Source organism: Seriola aureovittata, chromosome 20 (genome assembly GCF_021018895.1).
Source record: "Seriola aureovittata isolate HTS-2021-v1 ecotype China chromosome 20, ASM2101889v1, whole genome shotgun sequence".
Taxonomy (NCBI): Eukaryota; Metazoa; Chordata; class Actinopteri; order Carangiformes; family Carangidae; genus Seriola; species Seriola aureovittata.
Genome location: NC_079383.1, coordinates 20,171,808 through 20,186,954, shown reverse-complemented (window position 1 = coordinate 20,186,954; position 15,147 = coordinate 20,171,808). Strand labels below are relative to the sequence as shown.

The 15,147-nt window shown below is 43.8% G+C and overlaps 1 protein-coding gene across 2 annotated transcripts in view; it reads right to left on the bottom strand.

Annotated features, from left to right (window-relative positions):
• gpr158a (G protein-coupled receptor 158a) overlaps positions 1-15,147 on the bottom strand; it is a 66,121-nt gene that overhangs the window by 6,345 nt on the left and 44,629 nt on the right. Inside the window, exons 6-11 of one of the 2 annotated variants that reach the window (XM_056364378.1) lie at positions 7,400-7,509; positions 5,592-5,830; positions 3,717-3,855; positions 1,153-1,258; positions 248-394; positions 56-139 (exon numbers count right to left, since the gene is read on the bottom strand). In XM_056364378.1, the coding sequence (XP_056220353.1) occupies positions 56-139; positions 248-394; positions 1,153-1,258; positions 3,717-3,855; positions 5,592-5,830; positions 7,400-7,509 (825 nt within the window). The remainder of the gene's footprint in view (positions 1-55; positions 140-247; positions 395-1,152; positions 1,259-3,716; positions 3,856-5,591; positions 5,831-7,399; positions 7,510-15,147) is intronic. The other variant, XM_056364379.1, reaches the window with a different exon arrangement.

Sequence of the window (15,147 nt, the reverse complement as noted above, 5' to 3'; positions counted from 1 at the left end):
TTTTTGGTAGAGAGACTTCTTCAGCTCTAACAGACAAACGGAAATCTCTGCTCACGTTGGTACGTTTTTCCCAAAGACTGTCACAAGATCTTACGCCACAGCCATTAATAGAACTGAGATGGCCCATTTCGTCTGGTGTCTGCAATGAAGAACTGCCATGGCTCAGTATTTTTGGGAGGATTCAAAAAGAAGGTATCACCAGTGTTATACAGTGGAGACGGAAAAGGCAAACGGAAACGCCTCTTACCCGAATGTCCTCGGGGTCCAGACTGTGTTCGCTCCACGCGGACGTTATGCTGCTGTTTAGGTACGACCCGGATCGACCCATGTCCAGCTCGTCCTCGTAGGCCTCAGAGGCGATGTCATCCCTCATGTGGGTGCCAGCGAACAGGAACTGGTGGAAAGACATAAAAAAAAAAAAGAAAAAAAAAAAAGAAACTGTTTTCAGTTGAGGATTAATACACATTCGGTGCAATATTAGGTATTTACAGCAACAGGATAGGATAGTTGTGGGATTGACCTGAAATCAACTACGGTGATCTAAAGTTCACACTTAATATCGCACTCTCAATCTCTTTACTTTAAATCAATCTATTTTACTATTTATAAGTGTAATATATACCTTTAAAAATAGTTTATAACAAGCACCATGACACAGTTATAGGCAGATATTAATGTTTATCAATGTATATGTCAACAAATATAATCCTTCTTGTGGGCGTCCATAAGTGGAGGCTGGTGTATTAGTATATAAATATAAATAATATGAAAGATGATGAATGACAAAAGAGCAAGTCATAGTTGTAGAAATCTAAATTATGTGTTCAAAGAAGAATTTATAATATTGACCAATATTTTAATTGTTACAAATGCCCATATATCGGCTTATAACTACATTATCGTGCGTTATAAACATTTATACAATTTTTCCTATAGTACTTAATGAACAGTACCAAGAGGAAAAAAAATGCATAAATTACAGTGAATTAAAACGAAATGAAATAAAATTTATTTAGAAATAAGAAAACCACAATCTAATTTAGCATTTGTTTAATTGTAGGGTTGTATTTACTAGCATTGTGTCAAAAAAACAAACAAACAAAAAAGAAAATTTAACTTCTCATTTAGGCAAAAAAGAAAAATGACTTTTACCTTAGGAACGAGCAGCAGACCCAGTGTAACTGTTACAGTTAAGTGTGTGTGGGTGAAGAACAGTAGGAGCATCCAGTCTGGGTGGAGCTCAGGAGCGAGAGTGAACCTGTCATGGTGCAAGAAAAGAAGAAACTGAATCCACATAGTGCAGATACAAGAGACATCCAGATGTTTTGTTAATAAACACATCCTAAAAAAAACAACAAAAAACCTTTATAATGGCTGATTGTCCAATTGCACGTGTGCACATGTTAACTAGTGTTGAGTATGACTAAATGATGTTGTGATATTCTTACTGCAGTCAAACTCTGGCTGAAAACACATTAAGTCTGCTGGTGTCTGTCTCTCTTGGCTCCAATCTGAATCTCAAAGTAGATTTACACACTGTCTTCTTCTGGGCGTCAAGTCCAGTGCCTCATATAACCCTCCACTCGAGTGATCCTTTTGACAGCAAGGACACAATATTTCCCTCATTCTTTCAGTTGGATTCACAATAAAAAGGGAAGTGACCTTGATCTGGTCACAAGATTCAGCCTATTTATACATCAGACAGTAATACGCGGGGCTGGCTGTGGCGCAGCAGTTGGTGGAAAATGAGATAATTACCAACAGAAACAATAGTGGTTTGAAGAGTAGCTCTAGCCTTTTATTCAAAACGAACTAACAGGCTTTCAGCACAGCAAGACCTCGTGCGCACTAAGGATATGAAGGCGAGTCCTGTCAGATGCTAATTCAACCGCTGGAGAGCCTCTATCCAAGCAAATGTCATCTAGCAGGCTCATTACGTCGTTGAAGTTGGCAAATGGCTAATTAACGAACAGTTACTGTGGTAATAGCTTCGAGGCATGAATGACGGCAAAGGTCCAGCATATGAAATGTCCCGAAGCTTTGAAGTCTTCCCTCCTTCATGTTTTGTGAGGAGTTTCTGTGCAGATGAGGATTTAATAACCTTGGCGTGCTGACTCCTCTTAGGCTGCGGCGTCTCGCCATCGCTCATGCAAAGACTCCCAGCGGATACATCCCCTGCATTTTCTCTCGACATCACCGTTCGCACCTGGACCCGGCTAAAAACCTGAAGCCTATCACGGAGAAAGAGGAAGCCTGAGCTTTAACTGGCCACCGTGGGATCAAATGGCAGGTTGTTTGAGTAACACAAATGGACGCCGGATGCCTCTAACAAGCCCCGGTGTACGGCGTGGTCTCTGGTGGCAGCCAGTCAGAATCAACTCGCCACACCAGGCAACTGTCCAATTTATTAGGGGGTCTCGTCTGCAGAGAGGCAGGCCTCACAACAAGGGCTGAAGAGGCCCATTAAAGGAGATGGCAGAGTAATCACAAAGAGCCAGATGTTCAACATACCGTCAAAACTGTTAAAAAACTCAGATTTATTCCAAGAAACTATCCGACTATACGTCGACGATAAGCAATTTATTGGCAATGGATGTTAATTTATAACTGGAATATGGCTGCCAATAATTCTAGCTGTTTATGCGGTCTTGAAAAATACATAAATCATTCTGACATGCTTCATTAGTAAATAATGTGATGGAGCTGAGCTCTCATTTAAGTGGGGGACTCCTGCTAGGAATGGCTGTGGCGGTGTCAGCTGAAACGTCTCATTTATAAACTGCACGGTGCAGCTATTTGACATGAACACGGGAGGGAGAGGGCGGATTTCACTTCACACTCCCAGATGAACAGAGGGGTTGAGCATCACGCTCGAGCCTGTATGTGATGCAAATGAGACAATCTAGCAGAGGACATAAACGTCAGAGTGACAACAGCGAGAAGAGACGGCGATATTAAACATGAAGCTGGTGAATGTGACAGCATCTTTATATTTTTATTACTTTATTTGACAGGGACAGCGTATATTATTAACATCTGTATGTTGAGGAGGACAGATCTGTTGGTAATTACGTTTTATCTTCCTTAGAGCAGGTGGATGTGGAGGTTACTGCACCAGGTCTATTAAGATATTGCCAGGAAACGATATTTATGAAAGAGTTTGATGGGATTGTTTTAGTTTAAAAGGTCAATTCACACAACTTACACAAAACAGCTTGACTAGTGATATCTAAATGTTTGTTTTTCTATCTTATATCTTTGTCTCCACATCAAAACAATAGAGGTGAATAGAGTTGAATTGAAAAATGACAAAATGTTGCGAAATTTATGAAAATTATTAAAAACAAAACATTATTTTAACAAAACCAGAACCACAAATGAAATTCAATTCACTTGCAGCAGAGATTTCAAACATCAGGGACAAACTTTAACAAGCCTCACTAGCACTTCTTTACTTGATCTCCTTGCACTTATTAAATAGATGTAGTACTTATGCAACGCTTTAACCATTACTTGTAAGTCACTTAGGATAAAAAGCGCCTGCCACATGAGTAAATGTAAATATAAATGTAAATGTAAATGAAACATCACCATCTGCACAGCCTGATACCAGTTTGTAATTTCAGAGGAACCAGCCCTTTAACTCGCGTGTCATTTTAATTCACATACGCCCCCCCCTGAGGAGTCCAGATGTCTGTGGTGGCAGGAGGTGTTACCTGATGACGTAGAATATCGCCGTCAGGACGAGCTCGTTGTGAACAGCGATGGCCATGTAGCGAGGCTCGTGGAACGCCGACGGCACCGTCCTCACAGCGTAGCACAGGTACACCGCCCACAGCAGGAAGAGGAACTCAGCTGTGAAGCAAGGATGAGAGAGAAGTGGTGAACAACACACACACACACGGGCCAAGAAAATCATTTCGATGCGGTGCACACAGGCTTTTCAGGCCCCCACCAACCAGCCACTTCACAGTTCAATGCTCTCATGGAGCTGGGGCAAATACAGGTTTGCAGGAAAATGCCCCCCCCCCCCCCCGCTCACACAAAAGCTATCAAACTCATTCGTAACAGCTGCAGTTGTATTCTCCGGACAATAGATGAATCCCTGTGCACCGCCATGGCAACCCCATGTGACGTCTCCCAGGTAGCCGGCTCCACAGCAATAAACATGCTGCTTTTTTTCCAATGAAAAACCTGTTGCCAGTATTTTGACATTTATGGTGTCGTGTGCTTGAACTGTGGAGCCGTCGGGTCTCAGTGAATCACACGTGCTCTTCACAGTGGGAACAACAATGAGCATCAGACGCAAGTAGCCATTAACAGAAGAGTTTTTTTTTTTTAATGTGGATATCACAATATGTAAAATGAAGGAAAAAATAATCTGCATCGAGAAAATTCTTAAATATTCTTATGTTGAAAATCTGAAATCTATTAATGTGTAATAAATAATTCTTATGTCCTTATTCACATCTGGACCTTTTAATGTCAGCTTCACATTTAACAGATGACTTCTGCTGATGACTCAATGTGAAACCTTTTATTAATTAATAAGAGGAAAGAGGATGATGAAGACCAGCCGATGTTGTTCTCACTGCTCTTACTAATGGCTTATTACTCATCCATAAAGCATTAGTAAACAATTTATTAACCAATAATGAAACAATATGAACCGTTTATAAATTATTTGACTTATTTTGAGAAAATAATTACATTCATTAAAATGAGTTGACCAAAAAAATAAGTTGTTAACAGAAATATGATTAAGTCTAATGTAATATTCTAGATTAAATGAACAGTTTTGTTGAGGCATTAGTAGAAGAACAATTAATCTTTATTAGTTTCAAACTGTGCTTTCACATGTTGTTTTTTGAAGACAGTAAAATGTTTCACAATCAGAGACCTGACCGAGTGTGTGCAGGTGTGGAGTGTTAAAGCCGAAAGATTTATTGCATCGTGAAAGTGCGTGTTAAATTTATGACCTGTGCGGAAGGTGACGTCAGAGCCGACCCGCGCGTCCCTATTACCAACCTATTTTTACTTCCTAATGAACAGAGAAAATCTGGCCTCAGCATACAGTATCGCAGCACGGCGGCTCGGCCGGGGGTCCATCTGTTTTCCCAGAAGTCAGAAATGGCCGCGCTTTCTCTCTCATGAAGTCTGAGTCAGCAGGCGTAAAAGCAGCATGCAGATTTCCTCAACGCCGAGATGCGGCTCCCCTCCAAGCGTCGTTTGATTTCCTCATCCGTCTTTATCTGCCGCTGGTTGCCCTCTCCGCCACGCACAACACAGGAAAACGTCCAAAAGTGTAGCACCGGTGGAGAGGATTAATGTCTTCTTTTGGGAAACATGAGAACATTGCCAAATGTGGATGGAGGCAAACTGTCTTACTCATCCAACTTCTCCTCATCACTCACTCTTCCTCACTCGCTTTGAACTCCAAATGTATCACGCCAGACAAATCACTCTTGATTTTATGCCATGAATACCTCAAATAACCCTTGTTTTCTCACTGAGGTGCACACACAGACTGCAGCGTATATTGATCTAATCACAACACCCTATGGAGGCAGAGGGAAGCTACGGGGGCTTACCAACAGCCATCATGTAGTCCCAGCGATCCAGCAGGCAAATGCTGAACTGCAGCCCGTCGGGCGTGTAGCCCACGTCGATGAGAGCCGACTTCCTGTCCGGGTTCTGACAGACGGCAGATGTCCACGCCACCAGGAACCAGCACACAATGAGCAGGATGATGCCCAGCAGACGCAGCACCCTCCAGCTGGTCATGTAGGGGATCCTCTGGGCTGTCCGGGAGAGGAACACCTTCAGCACCCTGCGGGACGCAGAAGAGAAACTACACTGTCGACGTTGTGGATAATGGCATTTTAAAGAAAAACTGTCAGAACAGGATTCATGAGAGGGAAATCTCACCCTTGCTTTGTCTTGCATTGTTGAGGATCATCAATGTTGCAACCTGCCTTGATTGCACTTAAAAAATGTCTAAAATGTCTAACCTTAAAGAAGTTCTTTCTTTCAACCTGGCTAAACCAAACCAAATAATACGGTGCGCCTGCGGACAGGTCGTAGGGTAAAGGGACAAGCGACCTACACGAGTGATAACAGCCACTGGAGAGAAAGAGGAAATCTATTTTAAGAGCTCTTACTAAAACACAACAGATACAGATACAGAAACTGCCATCTTTGATGTCTAACCATATTATTGTAGAACATCAGTATGAAAACGGTGAATCTGCAGCGGGATTGTTCTGTGATCGTGAGGGTCTGACACCGAAACGTTGATACTGTTCTCGCCAGAAAAACAACAGCAGCTTCGGTCACATTTGCAGAGACTTAAAAAGATCTATCTTTATGTTTTTCAGACAAGGAGCTTTTGTGGTTGTGCAAATAATGACTTCTGTCTCCGAGAAGCAAAAGGAGGAAGTAGTTCGTCATTGTTATCGGCGCTGACTAACTTCTAAAAGAGCAGTTTGCAAAAGAACGTAAGTGTCTGAGTCTGGATGTTTTTTCTTTCTTTCAGTCTTTGTAATGCAACGCAGCAGAACAGTTCAACTATCAAATGCATCGTAGTTTACAGCGGTTACTCTTCGCTCTTCTGTGTGACACAGCTATTCTTAGGCTCTGCCCTTCACGCACATTGATGAAGTGTCCACTGCGCTCCCAACTAATGAGCCCCCCCCCCATCAAAAATTGATCTGAGCAATATGTTAACTCGCACCTCTGAGGGTTTACTCGGCTCTCGCTCGCATTAACCATATCCTCTTAATCAGCATCTTCATTAGGCCTTTTTTTTTTTTTTTTTTTGACAGATTCACCTGACAAAAAGACCCACAGATGAACAATTTCAAGCACATTACTTTAAATACAGCAAACCTGCTGTCTCATTATCAGCTATTCAGTGCTGGATAAGCCCCCCCCCTTCTCTCACCCCCGCTGTATCCTGAGGCGGTCCCTTCCCTTCCTCTGCTCTCACACATTCGTCTCCTGGTTTGTCTCTTGCCAACCATGATTACTACGTTATATATGCAGATCATTTGGGGGCAAAGCAACCCGTGTGGCAGTGTGTGTGTACAGAGCTTCCGGCGTAGGTCACCTAGGGCACCACCAGCTGGGGGGGTGGGGTGGTGGGGGCGCCAATCAGAGGAAGAAATATGTTGTAATTTGCTCCTGATCTACTTTTAAAAGTCTGTCACTGTCATTGTTAAAAAGAAAAAATACTGCTCACTCTGCAATAACCACACGAGTAAGAATCACACCAGTAACCAGGTAACTCATGTTCCATGCAAACATTATATGACATGGTACATGCCAGAATAAACCACGGGACACGGATAATCCTGTATGTGTGCAGGTGTGTCCTCAGAGTTGGTGGGTGTGTTATTACCTGTACAGCTTGAGAGTCAGTGTCCCGTAGACGGTAGCGAAACCCAGCATTCGGACCCATCGCAGCAGGATGCATCGGAAAACACTCGGCTGGAAATAAAGAATCCCGACCTGCAAGAGGACAGGAAGAGCAAACATAAGTCAGAGAGACGCCCAACTGAGAGCGTTTTCCATCTGGACGACAACGGGCCGCTCCATCATTTGGAAATTTAAAACAAAGTCGTGGGAAGTCGCTGCTGGATCGTGCAGTTCTCTGATATCATGTTAGTTTGCTGAGAAGGTTCATGCTGTTTAATTCACTGTATGTCCAATCACTTATTAACTCACTCCGTCTTCAGATAACTGCTTCTGTTTTTTTCACTCTCTTCCTCAAAACCTACTTAAAAAGTTGTTTTCCACTGACTTCGTCAGTGTTTTCCTACTTCCTGTTCCTGTAGTCTCGACTTTAGAAATATCAGTTTGGCTAAAGTCCCAACTCACTGTCTTCTGGAGCTTTCAGCTGCATCACACTGTCCTCACTAGCTGGACAGTTACAATTTCCTCCTCAACACTGTGTTCTGTCAGGCTGCTGTTTCTTCCAGAGAAACCTCCTCTCAACTTTACTCCTCTTGCTGAACGGCTGTAAAAACGTCGCCTGTGTGCAGCCACTGCTGTGATGTCCTCACGAGTCATACGAGTAAACAAGTCCTTAATGAAATGTGCAGTCGGTGCATAATACAGCAGTTAAGCATGAGAAACACTGGCATGTGCTGTGTGTGATGTCTCAGATGTAATGGAAGAAACACTAACGAGATACCAGTGCGGCCATGACTATACCATCACTAATATTAATGGCGGCTGAGCCACTTTCTAAAGGAATTTAATACCTGAGGAAATTCATGAATTGCATTGGCCATTATAGTTAAAACAAGATATGATAGAAGTGCAGTGACATTTCATTACCATCCGTGGCATTACTCCATCTGACGCTGCTAACATCACAGAACGCTTGCCCTTGAGACAAGGGGGAGGGCATCCGCCCGTGTTTGCTACAAAGACCTAGAAACACACTGAAATGTTGCCCGTCCATACCGACAAAAAAAACAAAAAACAAAACAGACAAAAAACACTGATCGTCTTCCAAAGACATAAAAAGCGCCAAAACAAACACAAAAAAAAGAGAAAGAAACAAACATCTGAGGCAACATAATTATCTGTCCGTTGCAGATGTGCAGCGATTTCCCCTGTGGGATTGTTAATGTTAATCGGATTAGCCGAGGCATTAATACGTTCCCTCAGGCAGCGGCGAAGACGCAGGCATGTGGATATTTTTGCTCACTAGGTTCGAGTCAGTTAAGGGACACGGAGGACCCCATGGGAGACAGGGTGGCCCACATCCTCGTGTCTGCTGGAAGACGCCCGGCCGACCGAACACAGAAAAAAAACCCAACTTCTGACTCAAACAAAGCTTGCTCCGGTTGATTCAGCTTTGCAAAGGGGAATGTGGTACAGCAGCAAATAACGAGAAGATGAGCGCTCAGTTGTTAATCTTAAATGCACACAGGGTGTTTTTTTCTTCATGTCTTCGCAGGATGGAGGAGCCTCTGAAAGCCTCGTTTCAGACCGTGCAGGAACAACAAAACTCGCCCCAAGCAGAGAGGTTAAAGAAAATATCTAAATAACAATGTGTGGCTGCTCCTCAGTGTATTCATTCTTTTTTTTTTTTTAATACAAAATAGAGAGAGGAGGCGATAAAGAGATAGCAGGCCGGGCAGGCGCTGAGCAACTTGCTGACGCACATTTGGGTCCACGGGGACAGAAGAGGGCACAGGAAGACGAGTAAAAACGCACCAGGGGAAAACACAGCTCATGACTCCTTTTTAGATAAACTACAAAATAGCAGCTGGATCTCCGTCACGTGCCGGTTTAAAGCTGGTGTGTTGTTTTGTGAGGAGACGTAAACAGGGAGGTGTTGTCCCCTCGAGGCCCAGTCCCAAACGATGCGAATGAGTCTCACGAAAAAAGTTTTCAACCTGTTCACCAGTTTAGACACTGAAGGTACCATTCCCCAAAACACACAACCTGTCCCCGGTGTTAACCGGTAACTAGGAAGTAGACAGCAGCTCACACATATCTGTGTCGTGATTTGGTGCCACCTGCCTCTAACTGGCATTTCTGTCACCTGTCCCGAGAAATAAACATGCATGGTGGTAAAACACCCACTAAAGAAGCTCAAGTTCTAGTTCCACTAACACAAAACCAACAACGTGCTCGCCCTGCACTCTCTGCTCTCCCCAGCTCATCTGATACAATAAGGTAAATTCCCATCCCTCCTTATGTCCTCATTGATGCTCAAAGCAATGTCAATACTTTATACTTTATTACTTCATTTATATTTTAGTGCATTTATCATTGTCCTCAAACACTGCTACGACCCTCCGACCACGTGATGCTGAGGTAAAATTCATTAGCCACTCACTTTCTATCGGGTTGGTTTCTGGGAAAAGTCTGGCCCTGACCCTCCGTCAGGTTTCTCTTAACGCCAGCGTGCATAAAAAGTAAGATCAGTTTCTACCCCTCCTCCCCTCCTTCTCTTTTGAAACCTTCCATTAATAATCAATGCTAAGTGCTGGGAATCTAGGGTTCAGCGCTGTGGGAAAGGAAAAGGATCGGGTGTTATTCTCGTACGTGTGTGTGTGTGTGTGTGTGTGTTGACGTGCATCCAAGTGTGTGCAGGAGTGCCCGTGAAGGGATTGAGAGGATCAGGGTGCTGCGTACCTCTCTAATGGACATCAATATCCAGGAGACAATTATCAACACACTTACTACTCTTCAGCCTGTCTCGTCTCAGTTACAGCATGAGTAAAGGCTTCTGGAAATGCTGAGTGAGCGCTGCTCGCAACCTACCACCATTTAAAACTTGATGATTATTCAGGGTTTCAACAACATCAGAACAGTGGGATTTACATGTAGGAATGTTATTTTTTATTCTTAAATTTCAAGTGTCTCCAATACAAATTAAACAAACCACACATGACGTGATCATTACAGAGCTTTGAAGTTGCTGGCAGGTGGAATTTAACACCTCTGCACAGTTAAGCTAAGCTAAGCTAACTGGCTGCAGCTTTACATTTACCACGGAGGCATGAACGCTTATGGATCATGAACAACTGGTTCTCTGTGGAAGTTCTAGTTGATGTTTTCTTTGATTTGAGTTGCCATTTTCTTAACAATGGCCACGGACTGCTGCGGGAGAGACATTAACCTGAGAGCAGATGCTATAACACACACATCAGAGGCTTCAGTAATGCTCTCATGAAGAGTGACTTGCAGGACAGTGACGAAGAAGGTGGGTGAAGGTGAAGTGTTTTGTTTGTGGAGAACGACGGGACGCGGCGGCTGCTGACGGGAACATCAGCTCCTCTCAGTCAAGTCAGGACACGTTACCGAACAGCTTGACTGAGAACAGCAACAGGTGTCCCGACAGGTTTACGTCTTTAACATGCAGGATCCAACGGTTTAGGATATCTAACGGTGATCAATGTTCTGCTGAAATAAGGAGTCAAAAAAAACAATAAAAACAACAACAGACAAACACCCACTTACACGTTCAATCAACACTCGGTCACTTAATTTGCAGTTATCTTTCATTCCTAATCATCTCTCATTTCAGCGCCCACCAGCTGGCTCCACACGCACGCACACACACACGCACACGCACGCACACGCGCACACGCACACACACGCACACGCACACACACACACAACACACACACACACACACACACACACACACACACACACACACACACACACACACACACACAGCGTCAGTGGGCTGGTTACCCGCGAGAGAGTGTGTCCCTGTTGGTGCGACGCTGACGAAAGCCAGCCAGCTGTGGTGCGAGCAGCAGCTTTCCTGAGAGCTGTTCTGATGTTGGCTGCCTCTGAAGCTGTGTTTTTAATTTGGTTTTCAGTTATCTGATTATTTTGTCCCTTTGCAAAGGATTGTGGACAGTCTCCGCCCCTTATTGTTCCTTTTATACTGTCAGAAAAAAACACTAAGGAGACAGAGAAGGGTTCGAGAGTAAGTGTGAAGTCAGCTGCTATGTTGTTTCACACTAAACTGACTTGTTTTGTTGCATGGTTACTTCTTACAACTTTATTTAGTCGACCATAATTAAAAACAAGAATAATGTTTCATTTGGAGAAAGAAAGAGACGTACAAGTTTTATTGAAAAAGATAAAAGAAAACCTGTTATCATGTTAACTAGCTAGCATATCGCTCACTGCTATCAATAAAATTTTACTGAGGTAAAGCTGGTTGTACCACACATAGGTATGGTCATAAATAATGACAATATCAACAAACAAAGATATTCAAATAAAAAATATTTTATGAAGGAGGGAAATAGATTCAGCACTTTTCTCAGGCCTCAAGGAAGCACAAAATGCCTTTTAGTGAGTATAAACACTGAATGTAAATTTTGTTTGTTTACAAAAAAGAAACTCCCGAGGGCACCTTTAAAGTTTCTCAGAGAGGAAATTCCCACATGAGAAAAAGCAGCATAAAATCAAACACGTACCCATGTGTTTTAGCAATAATGATTACTGCGAAGCACGATAACTGACTGCGCCTGCCAGCTTCCTAATAAAGGACAAATTTTTCCACAATCAGCGCGTGACACTTTCCTTGTTTTGTGTTTGTTTTACACTTGACTCATGTGAGATCAGCAACAGTCAAGGTCGAGATTTTTCAGGTTTTTTGACACACGCCGGCGGTTTCTTCAGACAATTGGCCGACAAACGACCGAGATAAACGACCTTAACTGGAGTACGACGAAATGTAAACACAGCCGGCGTTAGTGCCTCAAACTTCAAAGTAACAAAAACCCAAACTCTGCCGCCTTCGAGTCCCCGAAGGCTTCATGTGAGGACGATAATACACCCACGACCGAAGTACGACGCCCATCCGGATGCTCCACAGAGCTCACACAAATCATTTTGTGCTAGACTGCTTTAGATAATTAGCTCTCGCTCCAGGGCAAACAGGAGATATTCAAACAATAACACTTTAAAAAAATAAAAAAGGAAGTGGGTGGACTCTTTTATTAGAATAAAGCAGTTAGCAGGATCACACCAAAAAGCTGCCGTGTGTAATTAACTCGTAATGTGCAGACAATAAAAATGTAAATGTGTGAAGTGCAGCGACGAAGAGGGTGAAAGCTTTAGGGATTGATCCCCGTTCACAGCGAAGGTCAGGGACTCGCAGGTTATCGATCACGTAGGATGTGAGACCTGTTTGTAACCTAAACAAATAATAAACAACACGGGTGAAATACACGTTTGGCGGCTCCTACAGTTGTGGTCATTTGATTCAGGTTGTGACAAATCACTCTGAGTTCCTGTTAAAAAATGTAGACCTTTGTCATTTTGTCATCTCTTATCAGTGCTGTGCTGTTAATGCTAATGTTTTTAAGGATTTAGACCACGTTTCCCATGAGCCCTGCAACTCTCACTAATTTTGAAAACCTTCAACCGTCTGTTTTGTGACATAAAGCCATTTCCTGTTGAGCCCCCAAAACGTATTTTCCTGCTGATTCACACCTGAAGGTAGCCGCCACTTAACTTGCTCACATTCATTTAATCTATAAACAGATGTGGTCAGAACTTAATAAAGTTAAGACACTGATGCTGTGACCCAAATGGTTTTAATGCCTCTGGTAGATTTTCAAAATTAAGGTTTGAATGTTGAATTATTATCAGGGTTGGCAGCTGTGACGGCTAGAGGCGCAACCTCATACTAATAGAGCACTTACTGGAATGAAAATGTCAAAATAAAATATCATATATTAGTCATCTGTCTGTGATGCAGTATAAACACGTCAGTTTGTAGATTTGAAAACAACTAAAGCCCGAGTGCCGGAGACGTTGGCCGGCACCAGTCAGGAGAACAGACGGAGCTGAATTTCAGCCTTTTGTTATCACAGTTTCTTTGGAAACAGCTTCCAGCTAAAAAGGGGAGAAAAATGACTTTCAGCCATTTAGTGTGTCTGTCTCCATCTGAGTGGAGAATGGGATGGCGCAGCCTCGGGAATCATTCTGTCACAACAAAGCTCCCGTGCTACTTTTAATGTTTTGACATGAAATAGTGACAGCCATCCGGTCCGCCCATGCCCCGCTTTTTCTGGTCATCATCCTCCTGCTCTTCTTCTTCTTTTTTAAAAATCTACAAAACACCTTCAGTATGAGAGAGTGGGAGGGAGCGCTGGTGAGTGGTGGGAGCAGAGGAGAGGTGGGGTGTTGTAATAGCAATGGATCCATTTTTATATGAAAGCCGACACTCACTGCCACACGGGAAGGGCAGCTTTCTGGAGGGAGGTAATGGTTTCTTCTCCTCCCGCCGCTCCCCGAGGTGAGCCGGGTGTAAATTACATCCAGCTCGGCCCTCTGCACAGCGAAAGACAGGACTCACCTCCCACAACCCCCCCCCCCCCCTCCCCCCCCCCCCTCATCACTGACTAGATCTTGAGGGATACGCAAAGGGACGTATCAGAGAGGGAATAACCTGCCTACATGTGTCGATGCTATCTCTCTCTCTCCTTCCGATCTCTTCTGCTTTTTCCATCTCTTGGCTCGTGTAGACAAGAAGGAACACTCCAGCTGCAGCAGTGCATCCTCAACTTCAACTCGGTGACCGTATGTTTTGGGAGACTCTTCAGCACTTTGCAGAGGGAGGAAAGGAAGCAGATGGGGGGAGGTGGGGGGAGAGAGAGAAGGGGTTGCAAATGCACACAGAAACCCTCCAGATCCACTTAAGTCAGATTGAAAGTGTCAGAACAGCTTGGATGGAAGGCAGAGCAGAGCAAGGGAGAGAAATGGCTGGCAGACTGTGTTTCATGGCCTGTCAGGTCAGGATACATTATCCCCTGGCCATACTGTTTCTCATTAGCCCCCTGATGTGCTGTGAAGCCCTGCCTGCCTGCCTGCCATGCATGGCGACGCCCCACGATGGGCTGAAGTGCCACCTTGGCCCCAGCTTGGCACCAAGACAATGCTGTGAGTGGACAGGTGGAAAGACACGGACGGAGGGACGGGGCAGGGGGGGGGGCGGGACAGCACCCCTAAGACTACTGGTTCGAAAAAAAGAGGTTTTTATTGAGCGGGACGCTTGAAGGATTAACAGAGGAAAACACTGCAGCAAAGACGCTTACAGCACAAAAGGTGCCGGCGGAATTAAAAATAGAAACTTGGCGATTACCACTTTCGCGTATGTGTTAACTTTTATGAATGCACAAGCAGCAGAGCGGGAGGCGTGACATGTCTCACAGGGGTGAGAGCATGAAGGGAGAGAACCACGACTTAGTGGCGTCTCTGGGGCAGACTGCACTGGTGCACACACAGATGGGTTGGGAAGGAGAGAGGAGGAAGATAAGTCTCATATGGTGTGTTTACATGCATTTGAATAGCCTGGTTGTTACAGGTGTAGCCCTAGGTTGTTTTAATACACCCTGGCCTTATTGTAATAATAATTTGAGATGGTAAAAGTTCATATTGTGTTTCAAGATGAGTGTATTTTGATTGAGGTTTTGAGTTTGATATGAAGAATGAGTGTATCACTTTAAATAGATAGGTTGCAGAGTAAATACATGTGCTTCTGTGTGTTACCTTGTGTGGGAGAGAGCACAACTTACCTTGTTTATTTTATTTTAAAGGTGATTGGCTGTTTGTAAAGTCATGTGATTTTGCTGTGTTGTAATTGGAAAAGGG